This window comes from Echeneis naucrates, chromosome 4, assembly GCF_900963305.1.
Source record: "Echeneis naucrates chromosome 4, fEcheNa1.1, whole genome shotgun sequence".
Classification (NCBI taxonomy): Eukaryota; Metazoa; Chordata; class Actinopteri; order Carangiformes; family Echeneidae; genus Echeneis; species Echeneis naucrates.
Genome location: NC_042514.1, coordinates 2,736,570 through 2,751,407, shown reverse-complemented (window position 1 = coordinate 2,751,407; position 14,838 = coordinate 2,736,570). Strand labels below are relative to the sequence as shown.

General features: G+C 42.7%; 1 protein-coding gene across 2 annotated transcripts in view; it reads left to right on the top strand.

Annotated features, from left to right (window-relative positions):
* negr1 (neuronal growth regulator 1) overlaps window positions 1–14,838 on the top strand; it is a 124,107-nt gene that overhangs the window by 28,482 nt on the left and 80,787 nt on the right. For both annotated transcript variants that reach the window (XM_029499551.1, XM_029499552.1), the window contains exon 2: window positions 7,078–7,316. In XM_029499551.1, the coding sequence (XP_029355411.1) occupies window positions 7,078–7,316 (239 nt within the window). The remainder of the gene's footprint in view (window positions 1–7,077; window positions 7,317–14,838) is intronic.

Sequence of the window (14,838 nt, the reverse complement as noted above, 5' to 3'; positions counted from 1 at the left end):
TTGACTTATATTCAAATTGAAATCGGCAGCTTGGGAAGTTTCTTCTGTTCGAGGGCTGGAAACAGGAGAAAAGAGAAGCTACAGTAGGAACATGGCCTCTCGCTGTAGCTCACGCTCACGGGAATCGCTTTCTCCGGTTTCCACATCGTGGAGCGCTTTGACTCGGCTGCTTCCGTGCATGTAAAGCAACATGAAGTCGTTCATCCGTGGCCGTTCGAGCTTGAGTTGCTTCATTCAGTGTGCTGGCAGGAAGGACACCTGGAACTGGAGGGGACTAGGAAAGCTGCACAGGTTTTGTTTAATAAGAAACAAACTGGGGGAGGGGCAATCTTTTTTTTCTTTCTTTCTTTCTTGAAACATTGCCACTCACTACCTTCCATCTGTGTGTCCCCTCAGCCAAAACTATATATATTAATGAGATATGAAATAAAATAAGACAAACAAACAACAACAAAAAATCCAGAGTAGATAAACCTCTGTGTTTGGTTTTAAAGTGAGGACTTCAGACTTTCCAGTGGCTATGAGACAATGTTCATACCTTTCTCTGTGCTCGGTGCTCGGTGTTGCTTTCATCGTTGGGTGTGTGGATTATGATGTAGAAGGCTTCAGATGTGTCCCACCGGCCACAGTCGACAGGATTATTTTAGGGATTAAGAGCCTGGTGCACTGTACCTTGGTTGCACAGCATTTCAGTATGTCCTCATTCTCCCTTGTTCAGTGCAAAAAAAAAAAAAAAAAACACAAAACAAAGCAAAACAAAAAGCACCCTCTCTGAAATATTAAATTCAAACAGCAAACCCACACCGATCCACAAGAGAAAAGGGCAAACAATGCAATAGGTGTAGTTATTCTTTATACAAAAATTACACAACGTGACAACGTAAACATCTGTGATGTCATTAGACGAGATCCAAATAAGCAGCTCTTGCTTCGTCAGTCAGCTCATCATTCCAGACCAAAGAGCTACGCGTAGATATTTTATTAATTGACTGAGAATATCATCAGAAACACAAAGGACTTTGTGAGGAAGGGAGTTTTACAACTTTTATTCTACAGGAAATAATTTATGTATCTCAATTTAGAAAGTTTTAAGGTGCTGAGATGTATTCCTGTATTGAATTTGTCAGAGAGGCAGATAATAATCAAATGGAGGATTACTTGGTGTACAAATAATAAAAAATACAAAAACATGAATTCTTCAACTTGCCAACAGTCAAGCTCCTTGATTTCCACACACAGGTTCCTTTCACCGGTGCTTTAACATCCAGTCAGTCGGCGTGAAATGCGGTTTCTCATTTGAGGATTCATTGGACAGTTGAGCTCCGTTGAGGGCAGCGAGTTGTGGTAAAGGTTGTCGAGTGCAGAGTGCAGGTACAGCCATCACAGCATCTCTCTCCATGTGTGAAAGGTCTGAAATCTGTGCCTGACTCTAATTAAAGGCTTTTTTTTCTCACATTTTCATAGCAGGCTCACACTCACTCATTGTGCTCTTCAAAACACTTATTTTATTCAAGCGGGTTAAGTGGGAGTCGCTATTAGCAGAAACACAAAAGCATTGTCTTTAAGCAGATGTTCCACTACAATGATTCAGTGCACTGCTGATATTCTGGATAACCTCTTTTTAAACAATCCAGGTGATTTCCGCAGTATTTGAAGTTTAATTTGCACTTCAGTGATTAAGTGTCATAGTTGTGATTGAAAGCGGAGCAACCTCACGGATTTTTCTCGTCATTCCGGAGTTTCCACCTGCAGAGAAAGCGGGCTGCACTCAAATGTCAGCCCTCCACGACGCCGCCTCTTGCTTTGTCAGCTGCAGTTTTGAAGCTACTGGTTTCTAATCCGCATGTCGCCATCTTAATCACTGACACCAGGAGAAACCAGACTTGGAGGATGATCTTTGGCTCCGACCTCGCCTGCATCATCTTCCAGTGTCTCTCAGTGAGAACAGGACTCCTGCCAAGCCTGGACTCTGCCTTTCTAACCAGCTTGTCAATTGTTCCCTTGTGTTCATGACTGACATGTTGCTGCCCCAACAAGCCACAGCAGGAAAAACAAAACAAAAACAAAAACAACTTTTGTCTGCAGAGGACCGGAGCTTCACAGCAGGAATATATATCTGTAAGTGTGCACTATACCTCGGTGTCCTACAAAGATGAAGTGAAAACAAAAATAACTGGTTGTTGCATCTCCAGTGATTATCAGGACAACTTATATAAAGTAATATGTCTCTGTTGGCTGGTGCATTTAAATCCCTGCCATTTGGATTCAAATGAATGAAAACTGACCTTATTCATTTATTCAGAGACAAAAATAGAGTAAAATCCTAAGCCCATATTAAATGAGAGTTGGGGGGAAACCCTCCAAAGTGAGCCACCATGAGGCCTGCATTTCTTTTTCATTACATAACTGTTACGTAAGACTCCAGACTACAGAGGGAGCGATCCAGAAGTGCATTCATTTCCTCTGCCAAGTGCAGAGAAGGAACTGCCGAATGTGAACTGTTGGACTTTGAAATGATAAGATATTTTTGCGAGACAAGATTTGGAGAGGTGGTGCCAGGAAGAATGTTCACTGCTGAAAAAGCTGGAAAACAGTTAGCAAAGAGGAAGAAGACGAAGAAGATGAGGAAGAATCTGGGTCAGCCTCACGCCCCAGTGTTAATTATGGCGTCCGATCAAAGAGTTTGGCTAAAGAGATTCCAATCTGCTCCTTTTACCAGCTGCCATTCCGTAATTAACGGTTTGTCATCATCATCCATTCATGTGAGGTGCCGAAACAGCAGCTTATCACTTTTCCTCTCTCACACATTGTGCATAATCACAGGGTTTTGAATGGGACTCTGTTATTTGTCAGCCAAAATCAAAGAAAGGAAAGAAAACAAAAACAAGACAAAAAATGAAGCTTGTATGGGCCTGATTCCTCCACAATCATTCATCAGAAGCGGGGATAGATAAAAGTGTGAGACGCACCGGGGCCTCTGGAGACATTACCTGAGCTTTGTGTGTACAATGGGAAGTCTGCGTCCTGGTGAGCTCCTGGAGAAAGAGACCTGATGAGAGCAAAGCCCACCGTAGGTCCGATCTGTTCTGTGCCACCACACGAAATAAACCAAGGAGAGACCAGCATGACGGAGCATGCCGGCTTTAACTGAGATTCAAGTGTACGATAAATCATCAGACAAAGCTAAACTGGATGACAAGCAGGTGAAAGGTTAAAGCTGAAAATTTGGGCTGAACAGTTTATTGTCTAGTTCAGTCTAGTTCAAACTCCAAATCTCAGGAATGACTAGTGTCAGCACGTTCATCGTTAGCAACTTAAGCTTTGTGATGTTACAGATAAACACTCCCAATAGGATTCTCCAGGTCTAAATGTGTTTGTTTGGTGTCAGACCAAACAAATAACACACCATCATCATACTTTTGTTTTTTTTTCTGATAGTAAAATCCCAAATCAATGATTATGGCTGAAATTTCTATTAAAAAATCGATTGCTGGAAACAAACAGATTTGGAGGAGATGGGGAGCTGGATCTGACCTGTGATTGGGTGGCACAGTCTGTCAATCACACAGAAGCCACGCCCCATCCCCTGCTTTTACATAAACTGATCAGGAAAAACACATCAAGGGGGAAGATTTCAAAATGTATATTTTATACACCATTTATTTAACTGTTGCCAGAGTTAAATTCCCATTTATTTTTCCTGTAGTTGGAGCACCTGGATCAGTGCGACCCCTCTCCTGGTTTAATTTTCAAACCACAACAAAACAACAAAATACCTCAAAATATCAGATTTGAGCTTGTGTGCCTAAAGTAACCGCAACTCCCAAGGTGCATTTTGGCAAGAAACAGCCGATCGGATCAAAACATCGCCACGTTTTTGTCATCGCACTGTGTTGTTGTATGTCATCTGTGTGAGGCGGGCTGACATCATGGCTAAATGCACCACACAGGGATGGCAGACAAATACTGCTTCCCCGGCAGTACAGTAGTTGTTATTTGACAGCAGTGGCAGAGGAAGCAGTCACAGTTAACAACCTGAGACGGAGTGCAAATGTAAAAATGGGCAGTTTTTAGCACCCCTTTCCCGAGGAGGTGTATAAATACAGGCATCTGTATGGCTCCTCGGTGTAATATTACAAAGACGGCGAGATAACAATAATCATTTCTGTAGGGAGACTGCAAAGATGCTTGGCGGCGATAAGTGAAGTGCGAAAACAGCGAAAGAGCATCAAGCACCGGTTCATCAAGATGAAGGAAAATGTCAAGCTTCTGAGTAGAGATCCTGGCTGGGTGAAGTGTCCTCCAGCCATACTTCAGGCCTCTCGGCTTTGTTTAAGTGATACTTCATTCCAAATTTATGCTTAAAAAGTGGTTGTTAAAGTTTTTAGTTTCCTTCTCCACGAGGAACAGCAGCTGGACGAGTGTTTTGAATGAGCGGATCATCAGACGAGCTGGTTTATGTTGCAGTTGGAAACCCAGCCTGTGTGTCTGGTAATGCTCGGTGTGGATTTATATAATCATTTTAAGACACAAACTAAAGCTACCATTCTGCAAAGGCCAATATTGAAATCCCAGGTGCTGCTGTTCTGTTGTTAAGCTGGAAAATCCTGTTCTTTGTTTCGTACAAGCAGCAAAACTCACATCATCACCATTTAATGTTTTTTTTTTTTTTCTTTAAAAACCGATAAACGATCGTTATAAATGAAATTGAAATCTCAATATCTGGCAAAATAATCACAATTGTTTTCAAACAAACAGAATGCTTTTAAGCTAAATAGTTGGTTAATAAAAGTCCGGTTTCCCCGCTGATGTAGTCGCAGTCGCAGTAGTCTGGATCGCAGTAAAACTTTCTTCTGGCTGAAAATATGTGATTCTTTTGATTACATACAAGCTTACATTACGAGGTGACATTTGTCACATCATTGTGTGTTTCTGGTCAGAGATGCCCTTGTCCACAGATCATCACTCTCCAGTCATACAGGAACACATTTGTTTGGCACAAGACCAACAAGAAATCACATCATGTTTATATTTTTTCAGTGACAATGAAAAGCGAAAACATCCATCACATATCAGCCAAAATAATCAAAGTGTGATTGTGTGATTGTGTGGGGTAATGGTGTGTGTGTGTGTGTGTGTGTGTGTGTGTGTGTGTGTGTGAGGGGGGGGGCAGACATGGAGAGACCACTGTACATTGGTTACCGCCTATTTGGAAATATTTCAGGAAACCTGATAACATTAATGAGGCAAACTTTGTCTGCTGCAGGCAGCAACATCTGGAGATAAACTTCTAATCCACAGATTTATTTTCACCGGCTTATTACTTGGTGGGGTTAATTTCCTCCCTACACACCAGGGGAGTCCACTGCAGGTGGAACGTATGCAAGCCGACCACAGCCTCTGCTCTTTTTAAAGGGCCAAAGTGTATATCAGCCTGTTCTGAGCCTACGTGGAGCAAATGTTTGACTCCGAAAGGACGACTTTTTTACGGGAAAACAGAGAAATCAATAGCGACTACTGTGGAAAACATGTTTTTGTGCTCGCCTCGTTTTACAAGGGGTATAATGGTAAAAGCCCGGCGAGTTGTTGACGAGTTCTTCACATCAGCGTCTGTGGGCTGCCCACAGGTGGATTGTGCAATAATGTTCAGGCTAAGCTGAAACTCTCTGCATCCCCTCAGAAGTGTTTTAAATTATTCTGTGAGCAGAGAGGCTGACAGGTCTAACACTTCAAAATTAGCTTCATTGGTGCATTCTATGTTTGGAAATATTCACATTCAGATGTTGTAAACAAAACTTTCTTGAGGCTTCTTCAGTAAATCTTGCCTCAGGGCCAGAAACACCAGGGTGAGGTGGTCAATGGGCTAAATAACTGATAGATCTGTGTGCACTTCCCAAAGTGCTGACCTCTCTTTTGTGCCAGTTTTTTTTTTTTACCATTCATTCTCCATTGTTTGCCACCTTATTTGTCACAATACCTCCAAGGCAGCACCTTCGCCAGGGGAGGACAGCCTGGACTAAACCATTGTCCTCTCCCTGCTTCCCTGACAGACACTTTCTTGGCGTGGAGGGTAAAGAGCTTTGTGGTTAGTGCCAAACTGATTTCCTCGGTGGCTTTAGTACTGGTGTTGGCTGTCTCAGTGGCGTGTCGACAACAGCTAAAGAGCCAAACTTGATTGCCTCTTTTCCTGCTCATTATTACAGTGTTTGTCACACAGGATGATGTGATTCCTTTAGTCCAAACTTGTAAAAACAACTCTGCTCTGACAGCAGCGACCCTGGGACTCATCGCATCGTACGATTTACTGATCCTTTTCTGTTTGCACAATCAGCTTTATACTGTAAAAGTGAATTGTGTTGGCCTCAGCAATGGCAATACATGAGTAAGTCCAAGAGTGCAGTGTCCTTGGAGTCAGGGGTGTTTTGATTATTTGTGGCTGGACTAAACCTTGAGACCAGATATTTAATTTTGCATTGATGGCCTTTTTTTCTTTTCATTTTACCAAAGTGTCGAATAGCTGCTGTCCTTAGTCGGCCTCCTAAAACCTTTTAATAAAACCGGACACGCACATGCCTGATTTCCACTTGACTGGCCAAACTGCAGGTACACTTCTGCTTAATTACCCACTGGAATATAAATTTCCATGTCTGCTACATTAGACCTTGACAGAAAAATGCGCTTTCACCAGAAGTGAAAGTGTGTTTAGATGGCCAAGCGATAATCCTGCAATCATCCTCAGACCCTGTGATTACTTAGACTACTCAGGCTTTTACAGGTTTCAAACATTCTCTTCAGGTGCTGGAATTTCCGTCTTTTATGCTTCACATTCTGGCACATAACCCGTTCATGTCTATATAAAGTTTATACCTCCTTTGATCCATATTGCTCCCCTGTATTGCATAAAAAAATGCTTATTTATACCATAAATCCCAGAACTGGTAAACACACACACACACAGTCTAGCTTGGAGATGTTTCTAATGGATAAAAAAATGTTGATCCATTTAATGTTTCGGTATTTCCAGCAGGACAACGCGTGTTCGTCCAGATCTAACTGAGGTGTGTACTGTCGCTGCAGGTGCTACCTGTTGGATGGGATCTCTAAAGGAGCCTGGCTGAACCGTTCCAGCATCATATTTGCGGGGGAAGACCGGTGGTCCGTGGACCCGCGCGTGTCCATCGTGTCCAGTGTCGGCGACAAACACGAGTACAGCCTTCAGATACAGAAAGTGGATGTAAGTGACGACGGCCAGTACACGTGCTCCATTCAGAGCAAGCGCAACCCGCGACCAAAGCTTTTCAACCTCATCGTCAAAGGTGCGTATAGTTAATCTTTGTTGCATGTGTGGGTCATTCTCTTTGGATGTGTGTACATGCAATCAGCGTCCCTTCATGCTTTTTGTTGCTGTTGTTAAAAATGTCAAATGCTCCACATGTTCACGATAAGCACAACGTCAGGTAATTATATTTGAGAGATAGAGACTTTGAATATAAAAGATGCTGACAGCTTTGATTGGCTGCGACATCACCCACCGGACCAATAGGAGCTACAACATCTAGCCTGCGTCCGCCTTAACAAACAGTCGACGCTCTGGATGTCATTAGCACAGATGCCGGATGAGAATGGACAGATAAACACACAGACACGAATCTGAAAGGTGCCAGTCAAAGCTAAAACATGGAAAAATGTGGTCTAGTTAGAAAGTGTTGACTTCAGTTTAAGGAGAAAAAAAACTGCATGTCTTGAGATGAGCAACAAGGCTTTAAAGACAGGGTTAGTACGTGTGACGTCCTCTTTGAATAATTTATCTTAAACTTTATAAGGTTAGTCCTCCTCTACCTTAATTTTTCTAACATCTCGTTTGTTCCTGATTATACGGATCATTTAGCCGACACAATGTTCCAAATCCGACAATTTTCTTGTGTGGCCCGTCCACCTTAATGGCCACAGGAGTATCCAGCGCCATCTGTGCAGCAGGAATGTCTGTCATCATCTCCGACGCCGAGTTAGAACAACGACTGGAGCTGGTGTAAAACAATCAAATCTCCTTCAGCGGAGGAATGTCTCCTTTGGAGGCAAACCAACATCGTAGGGTGCACTTTGTGCCTGTAGGCGATACAAAACAATATAGAAGCCTGTTGGTGTAAATGACTGCAGGCCAACCACACAGCTTTAATCAGGCCTCCTCGGGTTTGATCACTGCAGGTGAGAAAATAAGACGTGATTTTCAGAACTCCTGGCTGAATCCCGTCTTGGTATTGACATGCTGTACATGCCGCTTCGCTGGTTAACAGGTGTTGAGGCTTTGAAATAACATGAAAGCCAAACTACCATTGAGCTTCTTGAGAAAGCTGTTCACATCACGGCTCATTTTGGGCTTCTAACAAGGTCGATGGGTGTATTTGCATTCCTGCAGCATTGGCTTTGTGGGCGTGAAGAACTTATTGACAACAGTATCACTTGTAGGAGTAAAAAGGGTGATGGATAAAACACCCCCCCCAGACACAGTTAAAATCCATCTGCTGTATTCCCTCAATAGGCCGCTGCAAAGATTTACAGCATGTTACGATCCACCCTGAATATGTTCAGGCAGGAATATTAAAGAGAATCCAAGCAAACAAGTTGTCAAGGGGCCGTTCTCTCTTTTAAATCCAGTATTTATTTCACAACATTGCTGTTCATTGTCCACCGTTCTCACCCTTGTTGTAGCCATAAGCAGGAAACAGATGTATTACAAGTGCATACCAAATATATATATATATATTTTAATACTGTTATCAAGCCAAGCCAAGCCAAGGTTGGGATTAATTTCAATAGAACATGATGTCGGAATATGCATATTTCCACACAATCAGCTTGGTATAAATAGAAGAGGGAAGACATGCGATTGTAGAAGTGTGAGCTGGGATATGCGAAACGCGCAAAGGAGGAAGCAGCGCTCCAGCTGGCGTCGCTTTCCTGACATATGGAGCGAGCTTAGAGAAGTTGCTTTAAAGGGTGTGATTATACCTGCGGTTTGTTTTGTTTGTTCTAAACTATAATAAGCATTTGTATTGAGTTTATCCAGACTGTAGTAGGACAAAAACAGTACAGCTTGTAAAAGAAAAAAAGGAAAAGGGTAAATATATCGTGGCGGCTCGATCGTCGTCCTTTGACGTGGCAGATTTCAGTCAGGATGAAAACGGCAGCCAAAATAAATTCGCTCTCTCTCTCTCTCATTATAACATGTTAAGAAAACATGAATGCAGAAAGCAAATGTGCTCCCAGCTCATTTTCTTATTTGAACTTTTCCAAGCTGTTGGCTATCAGACGTCAACATCCATCTTCCTGTGCAGAAATTGTAAAGCTGCGTGGTTGCAGGGTGCTGTCTCGCCGGTTCGAACTTCCCCCTTAATGCCTTTTGAATTATTGCGTCTTGTTTATGTGGTTGTTACACCGGCGGGCACGTGGCTGTCGATAAGAGTTTAGCTCACCTCGTTCCCCTTGAAAATGGCCTGCTGGTTAACAAGCCCTGTCCCCTTATCAGAGGGTCGCAGAGCCAAAAAAAAGGTTGGAAGCGACCCAGATTGTGACAATGAGCATCAACCGGCTCACTAAATGTTTGTTTGCTGATGTCGCCACACTCTAAGCTCGGTGTGTAAAATGGAGTTGCGGAGCTGTTTCAGCCCTGTCAGCTTTGCAGTCACAGTGGTCGTCCCCCAGCCGAGGGGTCACGGGGGCAGATCTGCTTCTGCGAATGTGTCCATCAACAGCCCCGCGTCTTTTTATGGAGCCTTCATTCAAGCAACCTTTCCTTCTGCGCTGCACTTTTTATTCCCTTCTTTCTTTCCTGTTTCCCCTCCAATGAGCGATGAGGTCACCGTTGCAAAAGCCGCCATCTTATCACTATTTACGTCAACGCTAACTGCATCAAACGTTCGGCTGTGACTGTGGTGAGTTCATTTCAGTCGGTTAATTCACTGCTACAGTAAGTTCATTTTGGCGTAAAGACAGCAGAGGCTTTTACTGTGAAATATGACGTCAGCTGTCATTACTAAAACTTCATAAGTTTCTTCTTTAAGTACATTATGTGCACTTCTTGTGGATAAGCTGATTTGAAACACAATGTGGGCAAAGATATTACCACCTTTATCAGAGATCAATAGATTTCACTCAGTTCTTTGCTGAGAGGAAGTGTAATACAACACCGCTTCCAGGCTGATAATATGATATTGGCAGCTGCCATCAGGTTTGTTGCTAGGATAGAAAAAAGTCCGATTGGTTCATCTCACCAAGAGGAAGCGCCTTAAACCTTCAACTTCCGCCGGATGTAAAAAGAAGTCAAATTGTATTGAAGTCGAGGGAAAAATGTTCTGGCTCAGTTAGCATTTTGCTGATGAGTGTATGGTCTCAGTTTGTAGTTTGAAGTTTTCTTTAATACGACATGATGCTTATTTCTTTGATGGTCCCATTTAGAGGAAACTGGACATGGCTGTCGTGTGATTGACAGACTGTACCACCCAATCAGGAGAGACCACAGAGCAGGTTAGACACCCTCCCCACTCCTCCTCAGCTTCACCTTCTTCGTCAAACCTCTGGTTTCAAAATTTCAAGGTGGCAACGGCCTTTTTGCAAAGTGGACTGCCGGTCAAAATGTTTTCACTAAAAGGTCGAAAGTCACTCAGGTGTGACTTCCTTGTGAGCCCGCGGGTCATGACAAGAAATAAAGAGTCCTGTCCTTGTCTACTATGCTCCATTGTCCTCCCCATTTCCTGTCCTTACAGTGCTTTAAGTCAGCCAACTGTGGAGTTTCACATGACATTCACACTGACTGAGCCGCTCGGGCTCACACACTCACTTATTCTCTGCTTCAGCGACGTTTAACAGGAGCACCTCGCCTATAAATGTACCTGCAATGAACCACAATCAGCTGCTTGGCAGGCAGTTATAGTCACCGCAGGACCATTGTGTTTTCCTAGATGTTGGCTTTCTGAAGAACATTCTGTAACGGGAATCTTACCCGGGATGTTCTGGGTCATGGCAGCTCCTCACCACTGGCCATATGGCCGTAATCAAACCATAGCTAATGTGCCAGCTGTCAGCCGTATAATGCGTCTCACTTTGCCCAGAATTCCTGATGGATGTGACCTAGTGGCCAAGGACTGGCAACAGTTTGACCTGCAAATACCAATTGTTGTTCTCCAGCTCACAAATGCAACATGTTGGTGATTTTAGTCAGTGATGGCTCAGATATACTCTGGAAAGTTCACCGTTTTAGTTTATTAAAGCTCACCAGAATAGTAAATTGATGTAATAGCAGCTTCACAGCTAATGGTAAAGCCGGTGAAATGGTGAAATGGTGGTGGTGGTAGACTTTTTAAAAAATGTAATTCATGTATAGCTTGTCTAGTTTAAAAGGCTTTCATTTCAGATATAAATCTTATTTTAGTTTTATTGCTCAGAAAAACTTGGAACAACTTCCTGCTTGTGATTGATTATGGGAATTTATTGCAGCCTGCTGCTTGATTCAGTGCATCATGCATCGATACATTTTACCGCTAATGCAATATCTCTTACTCACCATTGCACTCCTTATGAATAGGCGGGCCGGACATCATTGACTGCTCGCAGGCAGCAGCACTGGTGTACTTTAAAGTCTATAAAGCAATACAAGCTAAACTTCCAGCTGACCTGTGCCCTCTTCTGCCTCGGCCGTGGAACTTTTCAGCTTTGCTCTTCCTGGGCAGTAAAGTCCAAGGACTCCGGGGGCTCTCAGTAAATTTGCTAAAATCGAAAGTTCATTTCTCAAACGGCCTGAGAGCGCTTACAGAGCTAGTGGGAAGTTTAGGACTCCATGTAGTTCTCAGTGTAAATAGTGTTTTGTTTGTTTGTGATTTGGAATCTACATCTGAAATGATTAGCTGACATTAGAAAGGGAATGTGGGTTTAGCTAACCTAGCCTGGATTCAGAGACAAGAGGCTGCGGGTGAAACAGGAAATGGTATGTTTTACTGTTTTTATGGTCACCATGACTAAGACTTGTTGTGTGTTATATAACCACGAATAGAGAGCTGACTGGTGAAGGTGCACTCATTATTTTGAGAGCTGGGTTTTATCCACAGCTGTCTGGACTCTTTGCCTCTCTAATCTTTTGTCCTGTTTTGTCACGATAGTTTTCCATGAACACCCTCCGCAGTAGGGGGTTCAGGAGTTGGGTGGTCTCAGAGGCTTATTTTAGTCAGGACCTAAGTCTGGAAAACTGAGAATCACTGGTCAAGATGGTTGATATTTTAGAAAGTAATTCAGGCTTTTTTTTCCTAACAGATCAGGGGAAAATTGCACGCAGCGTTTCTTTTTTATTATTCACCTCGGACATAATAATCTGCAGAAAGAAAAGTGTTTATGGGCGTCATAAACGTAGTGGTAAACAAGACATGAACTCGTTTCTTTGAGAGGACATTGAGATGGAATTGCTCAGATTGCAACCGCACCACATTTCTGCATGCTCATATGGTTGTGTATGCAGTCCAACTTATAAAAGAGATATTTAACTCGGGGGGACTTCCTGGTCAAGCAAAGGATAGGAAGTTATAAAGAACAAAGCAAAAACACGGTTGCTATCTCTTTGGCTCTATATAACAGAAAGATGCTTTGTTTGAAAGATGCTTTATTTTATTTTTTTTTACTGATATCAACAGTAGAAATGGTAAATCTACATCTGCTATTGAGTCATCAGGCAAATGCAACTCCAGCCGTTGAGAGAGAAGTGTGTGTGTGAGCGTGAGGCAGAAAGTGTGTGGAGATGAGTCACCCCAGCTGATGAGTGCCTGCGGTCATGCTTCTGTTACGGCGCTCAAGGTAGTTAAAAATTTATCTCATTATATTTCCAGACACACCGCCACTTACCTCTTTTCTTATGTGGAGCTGTAACATATGTGTGCCATTACGGCGCATCCATAACTTCACAGCATATTGTACTTTTGTTTATTTATTTTGTCGAGCGCCGTGTGTTGTGACTCATTACCTGTCACTTTGCTCTACTTGTGTACACATGCTTAAGCCCACTCATGGAGCACAGAGGGATTTCTTTACAGATGAAATGTAGCAGGGGAGCAGCTCTGTCATGTTGCAGAGGCTTCAGCGAGCATGCTGTTTCTTCATCTGCTGAGAGGAATCGCTAAGGAAAAATAAAATAAAATAAAAACGACACTTTAATCTGAGCTTTTCAGTCCAAGCGTACCACATTTATTAATGCTGCGACATGAACGTCACAGTTGAAGTGAAAGGATTTCATGGCATCTGATTTTTTTTATTTTTTTTGGTGGTGGTGGTGGGGGGCAGTTTGCTTTGCTCGGCACAAGTGATCAGGGCAAAGAGGCATTTCTGCATATGTAAGAAAATATGCAGTTGTGCAATCGTTTCAACTAATTAAACTGCATGATACGGCCCCTCATGGGCTGATCCTCCAAGCAGTTATGCTTCCCCCTGTCAGCAGCACTGGGTTGCTTTCCTGTGTTTGATCATGTTATTATACATTTATCAACATTATTTATTACTTTTTCTTTTTTATCCATGTTTGGGATGTTGGCGGTTTAAGAGAGAGCTGGAAATGCCGGACATCCACTGGACACACAAACATCCAGCTTGATGTGTTAACCTTGAGACATCTTTAATATGTCAAATTAACTCATAAAGCGATCCACGCTCAGTCCATTTTCATCTTAGAACTGAAACATAAAGAAATCAAAGATGATAATTACTTAGCAACTGTCTGTCTCAGCAGACTAATCTTCCTACGTGATACCTTTCCTTCAGTGCAGAGCGCCACCAACACGGTGTCAGCCACTCCCAGTCACATCACCAGCACTACATTTAGCTCCATTTAACTGCTCTGGTTAATTGGTCTAGGCGGTTTAGTGTAAGTGGTGATCGGGGCCAGAGGAGGGAGGAGACGATATGCTTTTAGCCCCAGGTTTTTACTTTTTATGTAAAAAAAAAAAAAAAGCAAAAACAAAAACGTGTGGAACTAAATATTTATCATAGGAGACTATTTTTAAATAATTTAAAACATCCCTGGAGAGGGACTTTGTCTGGCGGTCGGGATGGAAACTTCATAAATCCCTAAAATTAATTCACAGCATTAATTCAATTAATTCAGAACAGTGACTCTTTTTTTCGTAATTACTCAAAGTCCCTCCATGTGCTGGCTCCTCTACTTCGTCCACTGCCTCTGTATCAGCAAAAAAACGGCGATGAGAAACAGTCAGCGTTTTAAATAAAACAACTCGGCTCAAACAACAACCAAGAGATTTACAGCAACAGGAGTCTCTACTTATTGTCATACTTCTTAACACATGAATCACATGCTGCAGCATTAAAGGCGGGGGGGTTATATATGGCTGTGACTGCACCCTCATCTCTCAGAATCATTTAATCTCTCCATGACATTTATCCCCCCAGAGACCTTGCGTCACCTCAGAAAATTAGGCTTTTTGCATCTGAGCCTCAGTTCCCGCTTCTTCGTCGCCGTGAAAAAGAGCCCTCGAGAAAAGAGAAAATTGTGGAATTTAAAACCGCTGCACTATTGCAGCAGCATTTCAGCTCGGAATCACACAATTTAAAGGGCACAGCCTCCGTGTGATATTCGTTCTCTTCGTTTGTGTTTAAAGTGGGAGGAAAAAGATGGAGCTTCATGTGCTGATAGTGGAGAAAAAGGAAAAAAAAAAAAAAACAGAACAAAAACGCCCAAAACTCCAGAAGCTGAAAGCGCCGCTGGTGAGACGCACAGGCAGATGCAGAGGAAACCTATGAGAATATTAATGTTCTGTACAGTGATGAAAATGTGATGCAATTTGAAGA